Source organism: Brachyhypopomus gauderio, chromosome 5, assembly GCF_052324685.1.
Source record: "Brachyhypopomus gauderio isolate BG-103 chromosome 5, BGAUD_0.2, whole genome shotgun sequence".
Classification (NCBI taxonomy): domain Eukaryota; kingdom Metazoa; phylum Chordata; class Actinopteri; order Gymnotiformes; family Hypopomidae; genus Brachyhypopomus; species Brachyhypopomus gauderio.
The window spans coordinates 8,589,410-8,611,792 of NC_135215.1; the positions used below are offsets into that span (position 1 = coordinate 8,589,410).

The window sequence follows — 22,383 nt, forward strand, 5'->3', positions numbered from 1 at the left end:
GTTCCAACCCAGCACTGTGCGCTGATGGGGAGGATTCAAGCCCAAAGCTAATTACAGTACTAATATTAGAGCTGACCTTAGTGTCATGTTAAAGGCTCTGAACGCTCACTGAGAGGAGAAAAGGGACAAGAATGATGAAGAAAAAGAAGATCGAAGAAGTGGCTTAAGATTACATTACTGACATTGTTTCAATGGAATTTGGCACAGGCTGCATCACATAAATGGGACTAAAATCGGCAAACTACAACAGATCTTAAAACAGCTTAGCTTAATGTGAGAAACCACAGTTCCATACAGCCTTATCTGGAAAAACTGTAGTTTTCATCTAAAGCTTGAGAGAAAGCTCGGCGTGCTTTACACCACTGAATCAGACGCTTTGCATCGCACTTGGTCATGTAGGCTTGGATGCACGGAAGCCCATTGCATGAAACTCTCTGCGCACTGTTCATGAGCTCATCTGAAGGCCACATGAAGTTTAGATGTCTGTAGTGATTGACTCTGCAGAAAGTTGGCGACCTCTTCACACTATGGACTTGAGCATGCGCTGACCCTGCACCATCAGTTTACGTGGTCTACCACTTCAGGGTAGTTGCTGTTGTTCCCACACACTTCCATTTTCTTATAATACAGTTTACTGTGGAATATTTAGGAGTGAGGAAACTTCATGACTGGATTCACAGAGCTCCAGAGAGTGACCCATTCTTTCACAAATGTTGGTAAAAACAGTCTGCATGCCTAGGTGCTTAATTTTATACACCTGTGGCCATGGAAGGGATTGGAACACCTGATTCCGATAATTCGGATGGGCGAGCGAATACTTTTGGCAATATAGTGTATATGCAGTAATCAACAATGCTGCACACATAATGAATACAGGTGCAGTGACCGAAACACACCAAACGCTGCTTGATCAGGAGCATCTACAGTCCCTAATCTCATTTATTTTTTGTTGCTCCAGCTTCAAAATACAGTTGAAGATTAAAAAAAAGTGATCCCACCAGAATCTCCTGGACCTCATAAAAACAGATTTTAACTACTGTTTGCAATCAAGTTGTTTTAACTAAACTTGAAAAGGGGAGATGGTATAATCTGTTCTTTCCCACTAATAGTTACGAGGACAGCTGTTCTGGATAGATGTCAGATGACATTTTTTATCCATTCATCTCTAAATGTTCTTCTCATCTGTTAACACAATGCACTCCATTCGTCATAGCCTTTTAAAAAGAAATATTATTGTAAACTGTCAGCTGTATGCAAGTCAGATACAAATGCGCAGTCCACAGACACAACCTTCCTTTCCTGTGTACTGGTTATTATAGGTAGAACCCAGTTTAACTGTGAACACCACCAGCTAAAAGTGGTTGATTGGGTGAAATGACATTGTTAAGTTAAGACATTTTATGAAAAAGAAATTCATTAGGCATAGAAAGTGACATTTAGTGCAACTGTGAACAAACGGATTACATTTAAACTTGAAACGATGCTGCTGTCAGTTTGAATCTCCATCACTCCTCCATCACCACCTCTATTTCCAGCCTAGTCCACAATATTCCTTACCAAACCACGTCCGTATTCCAGATCAGCGGATATGAAAACGCCTTACAGCACACGCAAGAATCCCACGTGATCAGACTCCACCACTTACAACCCACAGTTAACCATCAACACATTCTACAATGACTAGTAACAATGACAGATTAAGTTTAGAAAAGAAAAATAGAAAAAAGAAAATAAGAATAAGCAAGTCTGTACATCACATATGATTTATAAACTAAAGTTTGCTGCTATAAACAAATTTTAAAACTGAAGCTTGCTGGCAATAAAAAGTGAATACGAGCAAACTGTGTAGGACACTTGTGTGGGACACTTGTGTCAGCCATGAAGCAATGCCACCTACATATGTTCCACGTGTGGACAAATGCAAATGTTTGTTTGAAATTAATAGAATTAAAACACACTGTTTTGAGTATGAACACGCCAGATGTGCTGAGAGCCCTGATGTTAAACCGTCGTGCTGCCCCCTGGAGTTCAAGAGCTGCTCCTACATGCAGACGGTCCTTTCTGCTCTGCAGCGCCCCTCTCAGGTTGCTGGCTGAAGCACGGCAAGCTCTCACCTGCAAACAGCAGGGTGAAGATGATGGTGAGCTGGTAGACCCCATGGCCCAGGATGTTCTTCATCATGGTCCTGGAGATGAGGGGCTTGTTGCGGCCGTACGGCTTCCTCAGGAGCAGGGACTCGGTGGGCGGCTCCGTGGCCAGGGCCAGCGAGGCGAAGGTGTCCATGATGAGGTTCACCCACAGCATCTGCACTGCCTTCAGAGGAGAGTCCTGCAGCACCAGAGAGACGGGGGAACAGGAGAAGACAAACGGAGAAACGCCTTTGTAACATTACATTACTTCACTGATATCTTTTCCTACAGAATTTGGCACAGGCTGGATCACATAAATGGGACTAAAATCTGCAGACTACAACAGATCGGAACACTGCTCTACATCTTAGCTTAATGTGAGAAACCACAATTCCATATAAACACTAGTAGCGAATAAGGTTATCTTGCCCTTATTTTTTCAAGCAATCATCAGTCAGACTAAACATGTATTTTCCCAGGAAAAAATTTGTCTGGGTTTGAAATGAAATGACAGCAATTTAAAAATGTTGTACATTCATATGTGAAAGCTTGCACTGGTTTGCATCAGAAGTCATTTAAGTGAGTAAAATCAGTTGAGAGGCCATCTGCATGGGTCTAGTTTGCTATTTGAGTGTGATTACCCAATAGCTGTGGCTTAAACTTGATTGTGTGATGCAGGCTACAGTGTGATGCAGGCTAGTGTGTGATGCAGGCTACAGTATGATGCAGGCTACAGTGTGATGCAGGCTACAGTGTGATGCAGGCTACAGTGTGATGTGTCACCTGTGTGATGCAGGCTACAGTGTGATGTGTCACCTGTGTGATGCAGGCTACAGTGTGATGTGTCACCTGTGTGATGCAGGCTACAGTGTGATGTGTCACCTGTGTGATGCAGGCTCCGGTGAAGGCCACGATCACAGCCACTACATTGACGGTGAGCTGGAACTGCAGGAATTTGGAGATGCTGTCATACACGTTGCGTCCCCACATCACAGCTTTGACGATGCTGCTGAAATTGTCGTCGGTGAGAATGATGTCAGAGGCCTCTTTAGCCACGTCTGTGCCGGCAATGCCCTGAAAACAATCACAAAGAAAACGTAGATATCAGTATAACATGTAATAAAGGTTGTTGTGAAATGAGATGCAGTCTAGCCAGATGCTAACAGTAACAGGACACGCTGGTTCGCGTGAGGACAATACCATAGCAAAGCCCACGTCCGCCTTCTTCAACGCAGGACCGTCATTGGTTCCGTCTCCTGTTACCGCGACGACTTGCCTCTGCTCTGTAATAGTGCTGTCAATTATACCTGCAATGAAAACACATGGTGTTGGCGAGCACCTCCGAGATGAGTAGCACCTTTGTTCAGGATAATCACTCTACATAGGGCTACAGAATTATTCCTTTAGCAATGCTATATGAGAAAAGCAGCATACCTTTAACTAATGTGTGCTTATCTGTTGGTGAAGATCTTGCTAGGACTCTGAGTTTAGGCCATATTCTATCAATACGCTCTTGTTCGATCTGTAAAGGGGGGGCACATCATATTAATATACTATTACGCCTCCTAGTGGTGAGAGGAAACAAGAGACCAAACCGCTCAGTTGTCTGAAAGTGATTTGAATCAAAACTCCAACAATGACACAAATAACCAAACACAGGACGTAACGATATCAGAGTATCTGAGCAGAATAAAAGTCCTATAGACACATAACCAAACACAGGACGTAATGATATCAGAGTATCTGAGCAGAATAAAAGTCCTATAGAAACGGAGAACCTCCTCTCACCTCTCCCTTCTCATTGCGTATCCGCCGATTGAACTCTTTGCCCTCTAGGCAGAGGAAATCGTCTCCGGGCAGTAGGATGCCGCATTTGGTTGCTATGGCGCGGGCTGTGTTGATGTTGTCCCCGGTGACCATCCGTACTGTGATCCCTGCACGCTGGCATTTCTTAATGGCATCGGGGACCTGAGTGCGAGAGTTCGGTCAGACTGCTGACGATTGCTACAGTCGGACACCGCTGGTGACGACTGCTTTAAAGTCCAGCATCAGTTCACATGCAGAATACACCTCACCGCCATTAACATTAATAATAAAAACACAACATGTACAGACACATGTGGCCAAAATGTTTTATTCCACCATAAATTGCAGTATTGAGGTCGTACCTCTGGTCTGACAGGATCCTCAATGCCCACCACACACACACAGGTGAGGCTAGTCAGAATGTCACTCTCATTTTCCCAGTCTGGCTCTCCGTCCTTGGCCGGAAAATCCCGGTAAGCCAAACATATGGTCCTCAGACCTTCAGAAGCCATGGGCTCAATCACTTTCTTCACCATGTCGTCCCGGTCTCTGGGCCGGAACACCTTGGGCTCGCCACTTGCTGTTAGGATCTTATAACACCTGGACAAGAGCAGAGCAGTGGAAAAGGAAGGCTCAAAGTTATGAAACCGCAAAGCAGTCAATGAAAGAGGAGAACTACCATCCCAGCTCTTTATTTCTCTGGGGGAACCAATCAGAAGCACGGTTAGCAGATTTGAGGTAAAGAGGAAAACATCTGATCATTTTATTGAGACTACAGACTTCGGTTACTTCTTCATGACTGCTTCTTGTAGAAATGTGACATGTGCTGAGAGAGAACTGGCCTTTGGGTCAGAGCCATGCTTACTTTTTCAGTAAAATCTCGGAGGCTCCTTTGCTGAACATCCGGAAGCTTCCGTCAGCATTCTTGAGGACGGTACTCATGGATTTCCTGACGGAGTTGAAGGTGTAAACCTTGTAGAGCTTCTCCTCAGGGATCTCGTTGCGGACTGCTTGGTACTCCTTCTTCATGTCCCGCAGAAAGCCCAGTAAGGCACATTCAGTTTTATTACCCACCTGCCGAGGCAATCCGCCCTCCTTTTCTGTGGGCTGCTCACACACACACACACACACACACACACACACACACACACACACACACACACACACACACACACACACACACACACACACACACACACACACACACACACACACACACACACACACACACACACACAATTCATCCTTCCTGCTTTTCGTTCAAAAAAACATGCCAACAGCACAGAGAGCTCTAGGTGTGCGCTATGCTAGATATGTGCAGGTATACCCACCATGATCTTGGTAGTGTACGCACAGTTGACACTGATGCCCAGAAGCAGCAGGTCCATGGTGGTGGAGGGGATGAGCTCTGCCTCAGGGACCCTCCTGTAGTGTGTGTCTGCAATATAAACCTGCACCACAGTCATCCTGTTCATGGTCAGAGTGCCCGTTTTATCTGAACAGATGGCAGTGGCGTTGCCCATGGTTTCACAGGCATCCAAGTGCCTCACCAAATTGTTATCTTTCATCATTTTCTATAAAAGAAAAGAAAACGACAGTTGGTTTTACTAATCTGAACATTCACTAAACAAACAGCATACAAACAAAATTCAACCATAAATTCAATGGGAGACAAAGGGCTGGGATTAGCTTTATTGTAATGACAATAGCACAGGTGATCAAGATTAATGATGTATAAACAAGGTGTAGCAAACCAGAGTGGCAAAAACGATCATTATCATACGAATATCTAACTGAATACTATGACGTCTTAAGGCCCCCATGTGAAGAGAAGCCTGACTGAGTTGTCTGCCGTTCTGAAACAGCTCTACGTGGAGCTGAAGGGACGTACTTTGACGGAGTAAGCCAGAGAGATGGTGACGGCCAGGGGCAGCCCCTCGGGGACAGCCACCACCAGCACCGTCACGCCGATGATGAAGAATTTGACAAAAAACTGGATGTAGACGGGTGTGCAGGTTTGCTCCCAGGGTAGACCTTGCACCCAGAAGGTGTCCACTATAAACAACACCACCAGGATTATGACCGTGATGGCAGACATCACCAGACCTGAGCAGGAGAGAAGCGAGAGCAGGTCTGAGCACCAAACTGCAGCCCACAAACAGGAACGCGCAGGACACGGCGGGATCAGAACCAGCGATCGCCAATCCTGGAGATCGGGGGGAGATGGAGATTTGGCCATTAAAATGAAAAGTAAAATGCTCTGACCTGCTTTGCCAATTTGGACAGCTAGCTTGGTCAGCTTCCCCTGAAGTACTGATTTTTCCTTCTTTGGCAAGTTGGCTTTTCGCTTCTCCTCCAAATCTCCGGCTTCATCTGTGTTCAGAGGTTGCATTTCCATCGCAGCACCATCCTGGGCTTTAGCTGCTCACAAAGAGAGACAGAGACAGAGACAGACAGAGAGACAGAGAGAGGAGCTATAAAAGCCATGTTCTGAGAAGCAGAGATCATCAGGTCACCCTTAACTAACGAGGTTGGAGGTCCAGGCAGAGGTGACTGGCCTCTTTCCCACAGGGAGGATAGCAGAGCCCCTTCTGAGCTCACTGCCAGCCAGTCGGCCTTGTTCACGCATGTCTGCTATCTGATGCACAGGGACAGGAAAACTAGGATGTCTGCCCTGAGCTCGGACTAGACAACTCTCTTCCTATATCTGATTAGACAACTCTATTCATAAATAGCACAAAACAGGAAAAAAATGTTGTAAAGCTACATTTTTATTTTAATAAATACTGAAAAATGGTAATAATGAAGTAGAATTTTTTAAATACCGCAATTACCAAGAGGAGTAAGTGGAAACTTTCATCACAGTAACTAGTTCATCAAAACCACAAAAGTCACACACAACTCACAAGAGAAGTTTACACTCTGATCTTTGGTCCATAGCAGACATGCAACACTCATCAGAATGATAAAATCAGGCTTTAATCCTAGTTTGACAGATTCTGACAACATGTTTCTTCCTGACAACATGGCAGTGTGAGAGTGAAACAGTGTATAATGCTTCAGTAATACCTGCAGTTGTTCTATTACTGCAGAAACAGAGGCAGCAACACGGACTATGTGGTCAACACTACCACTCCTGTGTGCCTAATGCATCTCTCACAGCCTCATCACTGGCTACTGTTTTCAAGATTACAAATAAAGCACCTACTCATTTATAGGCAAAGTGCACACACACACACACACACACACACACACACACACACACACACACACACACACACACACACACACACACACACACACACACACACACACACACACACACACACACACACACACACACACACACACACACACACACACACACACACACACACACACACACACGTCCGTCTGAGGCTCACCTTTCTTCTTGTTGTCCACAGAGCCATCTTGCTTCTTCTCTGCGGAAAGAGAATAGCAGAAAAACTCAGAAACATATTTATTAGTCAACACTTTACCAGACATGATTGTTCTACCTGTTACCGGAAACATATTTCTAGTTACGTAAACATTCACGTTGATTTAAGAGGGAGGGACAGTGCTTTAGTGATTTTTATGAGGGTGAAAAACACATGTATGCACAGGCCTCACTGCACCATAAAAATGTACTACTTTAGCCACCGGAGCACGGACACACTCGTGTGTGCACACACTTGTATGCACGAGTGTGTGTGTTTGCCTTTCTACACGTGCTCACACACTGTGGTGATGTGTGTGTTCAGTGAACCACAAATGTTGCCTCAACCTCTGTGAGCATTGAACTAGTAAAATATCTAGAGGCATCCATTTGAACTGCTAACATGTGTGCTGTAAGCTTATAATACTCATTAAAAGGTTGTTAGTTAATGGAGCATATCAGAAACTCTCACAATACACTCAATTACAGCCATGAAGGGTTTCTCTTTAAGTAACACACAAATATTAAAGAAGAATAAATAATAATAAAGAAAGCCTCACAAAACTAAAACCTGGTTTCATTCAACCACTGAAAGTTTGCAGTGGCAAAACAATCAGGAAGTAGAGTTGAAAATATTTTGTATTATTAACACCCAAAATACTGCAGATCCCATAATTCAACAGTTCAACAGACATGTTGCTGTGTATGATAAAGTAAATCCTTTGTGTAGTGGAACAGTGCAATTGTGCAGTGCAGAAAACATTTTCAAAAATGGACAATTTAAATAATCTAACCCATGTAACCTCTGGAAAGCCAAAGAATGACAAGAGTGTTTACTGAAGCTTTGTGAGGGACGTTGCCCTGTAGAGTAACAACCACTGGATTGGTGGGGGTGCCTGTTATCTAGAGGCCCTGATCTGGGTGTGGAACAGCTCAGGACTTGAGGCCAGAGTGAAAAGTCAATAACTTAATGACAGGACACAGCAGATCATTTGCAAGGTTACTGGGCATACGCAGCAAACCTGTGACAGTCAGAGTGTGGACCCGAGAGACTATAATACAGTGGTTCCCAAACTTTTTCTGCAGTGCCCCCCTTTAGTAGATGAGAATATTTTTGCGCCCCCCCTACGCAGAAGAAGGAGGAGGACACGCAGCAGAAGGACACGTAGCAGAAGAAGGAGGACACGCAGCAGCAGAAGGAGGAGGACACGCAGCAGCAGGATACGTAGCAGAAGAAGGAGGAGACGCAGCAGCGGAAGAAGGAGGAGGAGACGCAGCAGCGGAAGAAGGAGGAGGAGACGCAGCAGCGGAAGAAGGAGGAGGAGACGCAGCAGCGGAAGGAGGAGGACACGCAGCAGCGGAAGAAGGAGGAGGACACGCAGCAGCGGAAGAAGGAGGAGGACACGCAGCAGCGGAAGAAGGAGGAGGACACGCAGCAGCGGAAGAAGGAGGAGGACACGCAGCAGCGGAAGAAGGAGGAGGACACGCAGCAGCGGAAGAAGGAGGAGGACACGCAGCAGAGGAAGAAGGAGGAGGACACGCAGCAGAGGAAGAAGGAGGAGGACACGCAGCAGAGGAAGAAGGAGGAGGACACGCAGCAGAGGAAGAAGGAGGAGGACACGCAGCAGCGGAAGAAGGAGGAGGACACGCAGCAGCGGAAGGAGGAGGACACGCAGCAGAGGAAGGAGGAGGACACGCAGCAGAAGAGGAAGGAGGAGGACACGCAGCAGCGGAAGGAGGACACGCAGCAGCGGAAGGAGGACACGCAGCAGGGGAAGGAGGACACGCAGCAGGGGAAGGAGGACACGCAGCAGGGGAAGGAGGACACGCAGCAGGGGAAGGAGGACACGCAGCAGCGGAAGAAGGAGGAGGACACGCAGCAGCGGAAGAAGGAGGAGGACACGCAGCAGCGGAAGAAGGAGGAGGACACGCAGCAGCGGAAGAAGGAGGAGGACACGCAGCAGCGGAAGAAGGAGGACACGCAGCAGAGGAAGAAGGAGGAGGACACGCAGCAGAGGAAGAAGGAGGAGGACACGCAGCAGCGGAAGGAGGAGGACACGCAGCAGAGGAAGAAGGAGGAGGACACGCAGCAGCGGAAGGAGGAGGAGGACACGCAGCAGAAGAAGGAGGACACGCAGCAGAGGAAGAAGGAGGAGGACACGCAGCAGCGGAAGGAGGAGGAGGACACGCAGCAGCGGAAGGAGGAGGACACGCAGCAGAGGAAGAAGGAGGAGGACACGCAGCAGCGGAAGGAGGAGGAGGACACGCAGCAGCGGAAGGAGGAGGACACGCAGCAGCGGAAGGGGGAGGACACGCAGCAGCGGAAGAAGGAGGACACGCAGCAGAGGAAGGAGGACACGCAGCAGCGGAAGGAGGACACGCAGCAGCGGAAGGAGGACACGCAGCAGCGGAAGGAGGACACGCAGCAGCGGAAGGAGGACACGCAGCAGGGGAAGGAGGACACGCAGCAGGGGAAGGAGGACACGCAGCAGGGGAAGGAGGACACGCAGCAGCGGAAGGAGGACACGCAGCAGCGGAAGGAGGACACGCAGCAGGGGAAGGAGGACACGCAGCAGGGGAAGGAGGACACGCAGCAGGGGAAGGAGGACACGCAGCAGGGGAAGGAGGACACGCAGCAGGGGAAGGAGGACACGCAGCAGGGGAAGGAGGACACGCAGCAGGGGAAGGAGGACACGCAGCAGGGGAAGGAGGACACGCAGCAGGGGAAGGAGGACACGCAGCAGGGGAAGGAGGACACGCAGCAGGGGAAGGAGGACACGCAGCAGGGGAAGGAGGACACGCAGCAGGGGAAGGAGGACACGCAGGGGAAGGCAGCTGACATTGCTGGGGTGATCTGAGGCTCAAGCACCAGACCTCCATTCCCCATGAAGTGAGCCAGCACCACACAACAGCTTTTCTGTGTGGACACGAGGACCAAAGTGAGTGTGGCTGTAACACCAAGAGTGAGTGACACGATTTAAAACAGGCCATACAGAGAGGAAAAGCGGACTGGCACCATTTAATAATAACAACAACAACAACGTACTTTTCTTCTCTTTCTTACGTTCTTTTGCTTTCTTCTTTTCCTCCTTCTCTTCGTCTTCATCGTCCTCCCCAGCCCCAAGAAGGGTGAAGATGATTCCAGTTTGAGAGTTAACTCCAACAGCCGTGACGAGCATTTTTCCAGAGCCCTCCATGACATGGGTACCTGTAGGCAGGATGACGGAGGTGAGGGCATGCCACTCGCTTGCAAATACAATAAACACAACAGTCTATACACACAAACACACGGCACACGCTCGCCCAATTCCACGTATCTGGCACCTAAATATGGGCTGTTCAGCATTCTAGCACAATGTCAGATGACCCCAACGCCCCGATGTCCCAGAAGATCTGCCCTTCATGTCACATTACTTCTGGGCTCAGAGTTTACTGGCAATGAAAGTGTTTCCTCTGCTAACGGTGCTGTATCAGCCCGGAGCTGCTGCAGACCTCGGTGTGATGACCAGGGGAAGGCCCAGAGCCCAAAGTCCAAGCGCCGGCTACCGCGTGCTCCCTTGCAGGAGGGAGTGGAATATCAGGGGGGAAAGACAGTGCAGCCACGGTCCCACGTGCCAGGGGACATCAGAGGACACTGCCAGTGCAGACTCTCTCAGCCTTTACTCCAGCTGTATTGGAATAGCTGCTTCACAGGGTGCTGTGTGCTGGCTTGTGACACTTCAGCGTACGCAGTGTCAAAAGTTCTTAACATTGTCCTTCTGCTTCAGCTGACGAAGACGGATGCTAGATCACAGCAGCCCAATTCTGAACATACCATGTCATCACCATTTCATGCAGCTCACCCAAGTAACCAGCAGCCACATTTCATTTATGATGACGTGAACCTCACGGTGGACGTATCAGAAGACTCAAACTATACAGTTTAATTTTGGGGCACTTCTTTCAGAAAGAGGATAGATTTTTCCAGCACTTAAATGTTTAAGCACAAAATTTGAGTAATTTAAGCAGCTTAGAAACCTTGCGCGAGCCCTATCAATCAGTGGATTAACTAACTTTAATAAAATAGGATTAGAGACAGATGAGAAATAGTTCTGTGGAAGACAACAGGGCGTTGGAAGCCACAGGCCCGTCCCACAACTTACATCCATCATTTTGATTTAACTGAAGATAAAGGGCTGATGGCTAAAAATGAATCAGGGCTGTTTAAGAAGTCATGACAACTGGGTAAGCTGGTAAGATTCAGAGCAGGAGAGAGAGCGCGCCTGAAATGAGGCAACCACACGTTAACGGGTATTTAATGCGTCATATTTAAAAAAAAAAAAACTAACAGGCATCAAAATCCCATTAACAGGCTTGTTGTGATGACTCCTCATCAGATGGGCGGAGTCATTGGAGATGATCACCATAGGTTTAAACCAATCGCAATCCTTTTGCATGATTTTTACATACATACATTTTTTGCACCATTTGTTGCAGATGCAACAAACAAAGTACTTCTGTTGTTCCGAGTCAAATAAACGGTCTACTTTGCATACCAGAATGACAGATGCGTCAGCAGGACGTGTGTCCTTATTTACAGCCACAGGTGCAACAATGTGTTTTACAGCTCCGTTATCCTGGTAATATTTTACACTGTCCTTTGATTGTTTTGTTTAAGAAATTATCTTAAGGCACTGTAACATTTATTACCAAGTCGATTGCTCAAAGACTTTGTAATAAGCTACAAATATTCTTAATAGTCATATAATAGGCCTAAATCTTATTTCATTATAATTGCATTTACTTATATTTCTGATATTTAATAAATAAAAAATACAGCTGTTGTTCATAAGCTGTAGCGCATTATGACTTGGGTTACACTATAATAGTGGAATGGAAAATAAATAATCAATCACAAATATTGTCGATAGAAATGAACTGTAAACTGTTAACTGAGGTGGATACCTGACAACAGCATAGGATCCTTCTCCAGTGTCTTCCTCACATGGTCCGATTCGCCAGTGAGAGAGCTCTCATCGATCTTGAGATCATTCCCCTGGATGAGAATGCCATCAGCAGGTAGGAGGTCACCTGTAGAGCAACACACACACACACACACACACACACACACACACACACACACACACACACACACACACACACACACACACACACACACACACACACACACACACACACACACACACACACACATTAGACAAGGCACCACACTCACTCTTACATGGCCGGAAGACTGGAGACATTCCTTTACATGCTGGGCTGAAATCACGTACTTTGAGAATGACTCAATATTTGCTGCCGTTAAATGTATAAAAACGCGAGTAGCTACCAGCTGTTTGGCACATTTGCTGTATGTGAGCTTACCATATTTAATTTGTGCAACATCCCCAACTACAATCTCAGCCACGGGGACGGGGACGACCTGCCCATTGCGCACCACTGTAAACTTCTGCTCCTGTTCAATGCGGCTCTGTAAGCCCCGGAACTGCTTCTCTTTGCTCCAGTCATTGAAGGCGGTCACTAGCACCACACAGACCACCGACAGGAGGATAGCTGCCCCTTCAATCCAGCCTGCCTCCGACTCGCCTTCGTCTTCCACTCCACCTGCTCCCGTCCCACAGTCTACACACACACACGCGCACACACACACACACACGCACACAATCAGCAAAACACTACTCAAAAATGCAACTGTATATGCAACATATAAAAACCTTTTTTTAAAAAATGAAAAGGCAACTTACGTGCACCCTCTGATTCCGGAGGTTGATAAAAAGAAAGGCCTAATGAAACTATGGCTGCCACTTCTAGGATAATCAACGTTACGTCTTGTAATGCTTCCCATACTAACTGAAGAAATGTTTTTGGCTTTTTTGGAGGTATAAGGTTCTGTCCAAACACTAATTTCCTTTTGTCAATGTCTGGAGGATGTCCACCTAAACCTGAAAACAAAAGAGAAAAACAACAAAAAGTTCAATTATTTTCTCAAATGTTTTCAAAAGCAGAGTTTCTGTCTGATGTTGAATATGAGGGTTATTCAGAGCTACATGGAGCTTTAGAAATAAAAACCATAAGAGCAAACTGCTTTAACTGTCCAAGACCAAAGCATGCAGAGGCTTTAGAGAAGATAATGGTCTAAATTCCATGAGCTAAAGTCAGACACCAGGTAGAAATACTGCATTACACTGCATTGCCTGTATGAAATATCAAGAGACTTTAGTTTTCACATATCCTAATGCGGCGGATAAGTGGATGTCCCCTTATTCAAACTATGTCTAATAAAGAACTTGGACATATTTGGTTCACTTAGGTTAGAAGTTACAACACAAATGTTAACAAGTCCAATTAGCATGTATTCTGGTTTGTCTTGTACCGCTCATACAAATCTACAGACCACAACCTACAAACCTGCATTAATCAGTGCTGGAAGAAAAGAGATCTGACTTGTGTCTAAATACACGATCAATGAGTGTTCAGGTGTAAATAAAGTTAACACTCGCACTTCAGCAGAGGAAAAAAATACAGCATGTTTAAGATGCTTAGCTAACGGTACAGTTTGACCGGTACACTGCTGGAAACAAGACTTGTCTACAGTTCTATCAGTCTTTTTTAAGAAGCACAAATGCATGTGGACATAGGACCTGCCTAATGGAGGAACATGAGAAGGGACGGTGTAAGATGCGTGGACGTTCATTCGGAAGCCCTAATGGGTATTTGGAAAACTTGTAAAAAGTTTTTACACTCCCACCCCCCCAAACCAGCAGATACAGCTGACCATAGCTTCTCCATCTTCACGCTCTACAGACCTCATAGCAACTCAGCACATAGAAATGGTACAATTTGTTCTTGAAAAGGCATTTTTGCCTTTCTTTATATAGCTTATACATTTCTCTCCCTCTCTCACACACACACAAACAGTATAATATTGCACTATAGAAATATCTATACTTTCCAATTCTGGGATTTTCAAAAGTACAACAAAGACTTACAAACATAAATGTGGATTTGATACTTAAGCAATCTGATGCAGAATAATAATAAGAAAAAACCCAAGTCAGAAGATCAACTGCACACTCATTGCATAATACGACACACAGGAAAGGTCTCCCAGTCATTCATTTACATAACGGTGTGGGGGTTTTATTTGATTCATATTTTCCTCCAGCATAGAGACAGATATGAATGGGGACCTGTGTGTGCCTGTGTGTTATCTGGTCTACATGTTAAACGGGTTACTGTCCTAGCGTCATGATGACCACCCTTATTACTCAGCAGTCTCACTCTTGCCCCTTTGATCCTCTTTCTTTGTAGATTTGGGGTAGTTTGGGGTCATTTTGAGAGCCATAGTTTCCCTCAAAATGAGACAAAGTGGCACTTCATCTCACCGTCAAATCTTGATTGTAACGGGTGTGATATAGGAGCTGTCAGTTCAAGCGTGCGTGACCAGGAACACGTGAACAGGGCACATCACATCTGCCTTATCTTGCACGTGAGCCGAGTTGATGATGGTTTAGATCTTACAGCTCTATTAAAAGCCAATGGGCTCCTGCACTACCAGTTGCTGAAACACAGCAACTCTCACAACAGCCAATGGGAACCTGCTGACAGCAAAGAACAATTACTTTTCATCCACAACATTTCCACCTCTCTGTTTATGCATTAGCCAAATAAGTATCAGTGACAGGGGGAAATTAAAGCCCCCTGGTCCACACACACACACACACAAATTAATGTTTGCATTAAAATGTTATTTAGTCATGATTAAACGCAGCGTAGTACCACTTGTGATTTCAGTGCATTTAAATGACAAATCAGAAAATGAGCAGTGATCATGTTTAGTTTGGTGACTGATCAATAGAAATCACTGACTACGCAAAACAGATAAATATATAAAACGGAACTACTCTGTCTAACATGTACTTAAAACTGCAGATAATTCCATGAACCACATGACAACTGAATGATTAAATGAAATTTAAATGCTCCAAAAAAGCAGAAAAATAAAAGCAACTCATCTTTCAAGTGAGGCCAGATTTTACAAACTACATTCTGTACCACTGTTATGTCTCATTACAATGCCACCGCATTTTTGGAACACAAATGTCCTATATTTGACAACGTGGAGTTGAAGAACTGAGTATTCTGGAAAATTATATTGGATGCTAGTGAATGGAAAAATACCTAGTCTAAACACCACAATTGGAAAATCAACTTGATTAACTTGTCAAAGTTCCTATACTTCTAATTGGCATCTGCTTAATTTGCGATGCTAAACCTGAATGAGCCAATCAGGCTTCGCCACCTAGCAGGGTGCCGTTATGGATCTGAGGGGCCAGGACAGGACTGGTCAGAGCCGTCGCTGCGGTCCTGCCCCCCTGGAGTAGTGTGCTGGCTGCTACAACATGGACCACAGCACTTAGACTCCACACAGTCTACACAGAGTTGCCCCCATGCAGGAACGCTCTGCTTCCTCTCAGCACCAGGAAGGTTAGCGTTAGCAGGGGTACTATAGTATTAGTCATGTTATTTCAGCACATGGAACTGAACTTTATGTTCCTTCATGAAGAGGGAAACAAATCTCCAACACGTTGGTATGTAGGAGCCAGCAAAGATGTGCCGAAGAGACAAGCCAGCACCTCAGTCAGCATGCACACGTTTCCATACTCCTCAGCATTAGGTGCTGAAGTGTACTTACGAGTTGTAGTCCCAAGTCATTATGAATGTAGTCTCGTGTCATGTGAGCTGCATGTTCACTGCAGTATGGACCGTCTCGTTATAAAATCACTCTTTAGTCAACTAGAGAAGTGTGAAGAGAGCTATGTGGAGACTGAAGGAACAGCTGAACGTGTAGCACTGTTGCTCAGATGTACAGCCACAGCTCCCACCAACCACTCTGGGAAACATCTGAGCAGATAAATGCTTAATGACGAGGTGCATCATCATCATCATTTAGAGAACCACCATCAGTGACACTTGCCATGAACAACATTCACATAACATTCATCACCAACACCTCAGACTGGCTGGTGTTAGATGCACTGGAAACGTCCATGATTCACAACATTTGCATATCATGGCCTTTCTTGCTAGATGCTTTCCTATGAAATCTTTCTTCTTTATGTTTAATATTAGATTTCTTCTCTTTATAATACCTTCAATGTAGAAAGCAACACAGTAATACAATGCTAACAAAACAGATTCTCTCCTTACAAGTAAAACCTGATGGGACTCCTTCAAAATTGCCTTGGTAAGTATTGTCTCATTACCAAATGAGGTGTTTGAAGGAAACCTTGGTGTCTTCCAGACATCTCCTTCAGCAGAGGCATGGCACAGGATTCAGAAGCATGTCCTTTGTGAAAGACAACTGCATCTTTGGGTGTCACCCAGTCATGACTATTTCATGAAAGCTCATCCCCTATTTCCATAGAGAGAAGTGCAAGGAGAGTACAGCTATCTTAGGAGAATATTCTCTCTTCAGGAGAGCTCACGTTACTTTCCTTCTTAAACAACTTTGCTTAATTTATATTCATGACAGACTACTGCAGCAAAATTTCACCTTTTCTACAGATGAAACGGCAAAAGATACCCAACAGAATGCAGGCTTGAGTTTCAAAAGTATTAAAAAAAAATCAAAACCAAACAAACAAATAAAAAAAAACACTGATTAAAATGCATGTGCCAGAGCTAATCTGCTATTAGCATGTTTAGGTGTTTGTAAGTTGTCGGCACAGATACGTGTACCTCACACTTGTTCCATGATGTCATGCACGCTCTGCCAACACTGACCTGAAGCAAAGCAGGACAACCCCACACACGCCCGCTCCTCACCGAGCAGGACAACCCCACACACGCCCGCTCCTCACCAAGCAGGACAACCCCACACACGCCCGCCCCTCACCGAGCAGGACAACCCCACACACGCCCGCTCCTCACCGAGCAGGACAACCCCACACACGCCCGCTCCTCACCAAGCAGGACAACCCCACACACGCCCGCTCCTCACCAAGCAGGACAACCCCACACACGCCCGCTCCTCACCAAGCAGGACAACCCCACACACGCCCGCTCCTCACCAAGCAGGACAACCCCACACACGCCCGCCCCTCACCGAGCAGGACAACCCCACACACGCCCGCTCCTCACCGAGCAGGACAACCCCACACACGCCCGCTCCTCACCGAGCAGGACAACCCCACACACGCCCGCTCCTCACCGAGCAGGACAACCCCACACACGCCCGCTCCTCACCGAGCAGGACAACCCCACACACGCCCGCTCCTCACCAAGCAGGACAACCCCACACACGCCCGCTCCTCACCGAGCAGGACAACCCCACACACGCCCGCTCCTCACCAAGCAGGACAACCCCACACACGCCCGCTCCTCACCAAGCAGGACAACCCCACACACGCCCGCTCCTCACCAAGCAGGACAACCCCACACACGCCCGCTCCTCACCAAGCAGGACAACCCCACACACGCCCGCTCCTCACCAAGCAGGACAACCCCACACACGCCCACTCCTCACCAAGCAGGACAACCCCACACACGCCCGCTCCTCACCAAGCAGGACAACCCCACACACGCCCGCTCCTCACCAAGCAGGACAACCCCACACACGCCCGCTCCTCACCGAGCAGGACAACCCCACACACGCCCGCTCCTCACCAAGCAGGACAACCCCACACACGCCCGCTCCTCACCAAGCAGGACAACCCCACACACGCCCGCTCCTCACCAAGCAGGACAACCCCACACACGCCCGCTCCTCACCAAGCAGGACAACCCCACACACGCCCGCTCCTCACCGAGCAGGACAACCCCACACACACCCGCTCCTCACCAAGCAGGACAACCCCACACACGCCCACTCCTCACCAAGCAGGACAACCCCACACACGCCCGCTCCTCACCAAGCAGGACAACCCCACACACACCCGCTCCTCACCAAGCAGGACAACCCCACACACGCCCGCTCCTCACCAAGCAGGACAACCCCACACACGCCCGCTCCTCACCAAGCAGGACAACCCCACACACGCCCGCTCCTCACCTCCCTTCTTCTGCTTCATGAACTTTGAATTAGACAATGAAGAGTGGAAAGGAAGAAAGCAGACATGGAGGCGGTTTTGGGACGTGCCCATGGCATTCAGATGGCCCTTGTGTTCTGCTGTCCACTGTATTGTTATTCTGTACTCGTTGTAATTAGTCATTTGGCCTACAGGCCTGTGTTATTTGAGTGAGTAATCCAATAGTCAGCCTGCAGCATATAATATTACACACACAGTTTTAGATGGCAGTATCTTAAGGGCAGATTCTTGAACAATGAATGAGAAATAGTCTTTTTTGCATGTACTCCTCACAGTTGCTATATAGACTATAAAACAGCCAAGAACGACCAATTTCTGAACATTAGTGAGTTTAAAGCCGACTGATGTATTTCACAACCGTTGTGTTTATGTAGGGAGAGCAAACCACTGATCAATGTATTTTACATACCCTTTTGCTAAATTAGTTATGCCTCTGAAAGTCTCTGTGGACATGGTGCTGTTTTAATCTATAATCAAATCTAACCGGCCCTGCCCACAGAGGTCAGTCAAGTTCAGGCCTGTAATTAAGCACAGTGTCTATAAAGAGGTGATAAACAACTGGAACTGTTCTACAGTAGCAACCACTGTTCTGTGTACTGACAATACTGTCCCCTCTGACGCTTTCATCCTCTTAGCTGGTGAAGATGACAGAGTTAAAAGATGTATAGTATTGGTTTAGCAACATGGCAATTATGCCATTCTAGTTTATTTTTTTTTTTTTGGGATAAAGAGAAGATGGGGTGCTGGTGAGAAGAAGCCATGGAGAGGGAATGAGAGAGATGAAGAGAGAGATGGAAAAAGAGGGGGAGAGAGGGGGAGGGAGGGAGAAGGGGAGACTCAATACTAAACTGGGACTGCAACACCAAAGCTCTGAAGTCACTCAGCCATGCGTCACTACTATGTAGTGAGTTTAAACACAGAAAATAGCAGCAACATTTTTAGTGCTGCCCCTGTTTTTCCCCTTTCAGTGATGTGTGGTTCCTTTCGCCTTCCGTCAGAGCACAGACGGAGTCTCCGGCGTACAGCCCTGCACTGACCTTCCAGACCCTGGACGCAGCAGTCGTAGCTGGGCTTCTGTTGCAGGAGACCTCTCCACCCCTACAGATATCTACCCCCGAGACACACTTACCTCACACACTTCTGTCTGCACTGTGACATACTCACTGACTGGCTCAACAAAAATCTCCTTTGGAAATTATGAACACAGGGAGCATTTTTATATTCAGACACAAACGCATGTAAAATAACAGAGCTGCAGGAAGAGCGCAAGTACCATTTATAGGTGATGACTTCAGTCTGTTGCAGAGTTCATTAACGTCCCCGTAAGAGTCCAGGATTTTCTGTAACGCCTCCGTCCCCCGCAGCTCCATGACGGAGCGCAGCTCTTTGAGCGAGCAGCCGAACTCTCCATCATGAGCGTGCTCTGCCACGGAGTTCTTCACCCCCGTGTAGGAGTTAGTAGCCATGCCGCCCGGTTACACAGCACTTCTGCGATGGTGGAAAAATGGCGTCCCAAAAGGAGAGCTAAATCCACAGGAGAGGAGAGCTAGTAGTTCCCATAAACAGCTGACGTCCTTCAAAGGAGGAGGACCAACTGTAGGTGGTAGGACCGGCACAATTTAAAAGCCATTTCCCCTCAGCTTATAGAAAAGGCTTATTCATTCATGCTGACAGGAGTCTTGCAGATCCACTTAACACAGGCCATACAGATCTGAGAGAGAGAGAGAGAGAGAGAGAGAGAGAGAGAGAGAGAAATCCGAGGTTACACACAATAATTTACCAAATGAAAAAGACAGACAGCATACTGGAGTGCGTAGTTATGTTTTGAAATGAAACACTGAACACACGAACTTCAGCAAGATTACATTAGACCTAAAAATAGAAACTAGGAACCCCACGTCACTGGCGAAGGTTCAACATGACACACTACCCGCGTTTGAAGGGGAAAACATGGACCTATTTGAGCAGCGTGGGAACCAGACTGCTGTCCCAACCAGCACTTCCTATCTCTCACACCAGAGCAAATCAGTGCACTTTTGGGAAACGGCACATGCAGGAACAATCAAAGCGACAGGGAGAAAAACATGTGCATGAACTTTCTGAAGGGCCCTGACTGGAACGCATATACAGCCACCATTTTGGGTGAGGACAGATACACATTAGAGAGCAATCAAATGAGTTAAACGAGGTGACATCACTTCAGTTTTTGGTACTCATAAGAATGAACAGTTCTCTTAATAGGACCCATTTAATCTGATGCTGTTGCATCAAATTACATTGGGGAATAAGAATCAATTTCATTTGATGCATCTTAACTATGTATAATTTAAGTACCACCCATTCTCTACAAACCCAATACAATTTCCAGCACAGGCTGTACTTTCCATGAACATGACATACGACACGTCATTTAGCTTTCCAGGTTTTACTCTTCACAAGTGGTGGCGGGTTGTCTGTCACAGAGCTGACTAAATGATTGGTTGAAGAAAGCTGGTCATGTGACCTGAACAGTCAATCTGTGGCTCCTTGAGGACAAACATCCCTGCCTCTCTTAGCGTTTCAGCTTTAAGAGCCTCAAAGGTCTCAGCACCAACACAACCATTCAGTTAGATTAAAATTACTTTTTCAGTGCATGACTAAGTACATTTAATGTCACCATTAATTAGGGTCTTGCATTATGATTTTTTTTTTAATACAAAGACCTGGGCTTACCACTAAGAGGATACGCAACGTTGAATCAAGGGTCTGAATTTTGTATTTTGAACACATCACCAGATCACATTGTTGTTTTTGCACTGGTGTGTCAAAGCACAGTGAGCAGTTACACACTGGAGCAGCCTGTCTGTAATACATAGCAAGCCTATACTGTATGCTGTTGGCACCTTCACTCTAAAACGACTGGGGGTGTTGTTCAACCTCACTCCAACAAGAGTTAAGCAAGCAACATCAACTGTAATATTGTAGTTACTGTTCATTACATTTGTACATCATTTATACATCATTTACATATACGTGTCCAGCACAGACACAGTAAACACGTTCACACAAAACCAAATGTCAAACAAAACGCTGCGTTACACAGAAGGTCTTTCGCACGTTAAGGAGACGGGACTCCCCTAGAGTACTAGTCTCATAAATATGCTTCCTGCTATAAGCTTTGAGATTGAGTTTGGTAACGAGCAAAGTGACAACATTTGCTGTGTAGTGATGGTTTTTTGGTTGCAGAGATACCCTTTTGACTGGATTATCAAAATAACAGCTGGGACAGCATGGCTGGATAATGGCACACAGTGTAAACCTTTCCTATACTGGACTGGGTGACTGATCTAGATTGCAGCTTAAATGTAAACAAACAAACATACTTTAATCAGAAGAATCTATATCAGATATAGAAAATATTGTGTGTGTGTGTGTGTGTATATTATTTTACACACACACACACACACACACACACACACACACACACACACACACACACACACACACACACACACACACACACACACACACACAATTATAGTAGATAACAGCAGGTGTCTTCTCGTTCTGTCAAGTTCAGGACACATGCCCTATAATCTGTGTTTATTGAAAGATGCACGCCTTAGATTTAGATTTAGCGAAGGAAAACCCAAACCAAAGGAAAGCCCTGGTCTCAGACAGCAGTCCTCCCTCCTACCACTGCACTGCCAGTCCAGGGGAGCGGTTCTACAGTTCTAGGGATCCCTCTGCAGTGAGGCTGCGGGTTAGAGTGTATTTTTAGCAACACGCCCCCCCCCCACACACAGCGACTGCAGCTGAAGGGATCAGGGCACATCTATAAAGCAGAGAGGTCTGTTGTCATCACGCCAAACTGTTGGCCGCAATGATGGCCAACACAATGACATCCTATTGTTATTGTGATAAACGCTCGTCTACGCAG

General features: G+C 46.4%; 1 protein-coding gene across 7 annotated transcripts in view; it reads right to left on the minus strand.

Moving 5' to 3' along the window:
* Nucleotides 1-22,383, minus strand: part of atp2b1a (ATPase plasma membrane Ca2+ transporting 1a) — a 39,301-nt gene that overhangs the window by 7,716 nt on the left and 9,202 nt on the right. For 5 of the 7 annotated variants that reach the window (XM_077005355.1, XM_077005351.1, XM_077005352.1 and 2 more), the window contains 16 exons: nucleotides 19,738-20,175; nucleotides 13,119-13,316; nucleotides 12,739-12,996; nucleotides 12,319-12,444; nucleotides 10,421-10,582; nucleotides 7,340-7,378; nucleotides 6,201-6,356; nucleotides 5,827-6,041; nucleotides 5,267-5,509; nucleotides 4,801-5,042; nucleotides 4,298-4,535; nucleotides 3,918-4,097; nucleotides 3,564-3,651; nucleotides 3,330-3,436; nucleotides 3,012-3,203; nucleotides 2,115-2,328 (listed from right to left, as the gene is read on the minus strand). In XM_077005355.1, coding sequence (XP_076861470.1) covers nucleotides 2,115-2,328; nucleotides 3,012-3,203; nucleotides 3,330-3,436; nucleotides 3,564-3,651; nucleotides 3,918-4,097; nucleotides 4,298-4,535; nucleotides 4,801-5,042; nucleotides 5,267-5,509; nucleotides 5,827-6,041; nucleotides 6,201-6,356; nucleotides 7,340-7,378; nucleotides 10,421-10,582; nucleotides 12,319-12,444; nucleotides 12,739-12,996; nucleotides 13,119-13,316; nucleotides 19,738-19,930 — 2,851 coding nt within the window. In that variant the 5' untranslated portion in view covers nucleotides 19,931-20,175. The remainder of the gene's footprint in view (nucleotides 1-2,114; nucleotides 2,329-3,011; nucleotides 3,204-3,329; nucleotides 3,437-3,563; nucleotides 3,652-3,917; nucleotides 4,098-4,297; nucleotides 4,536-4,800; nucleotides 5,043-5,266; nucleotides 5,510-5,826; nucleotides 6,042-6,200; nucleotides 6,357-7,339; nucleotides 7,379-10,420; nucleotides 10,583-12,318; nucleotides 12,445-12,738; nucleotides 12,997-13,118; nucleotides 13,317-19,737; nucleotides 20,176-22,383) is intronic. The other 2 variants (XM_077005356.1, XM_077005354.1) reach the window with 1 other exon arrangement.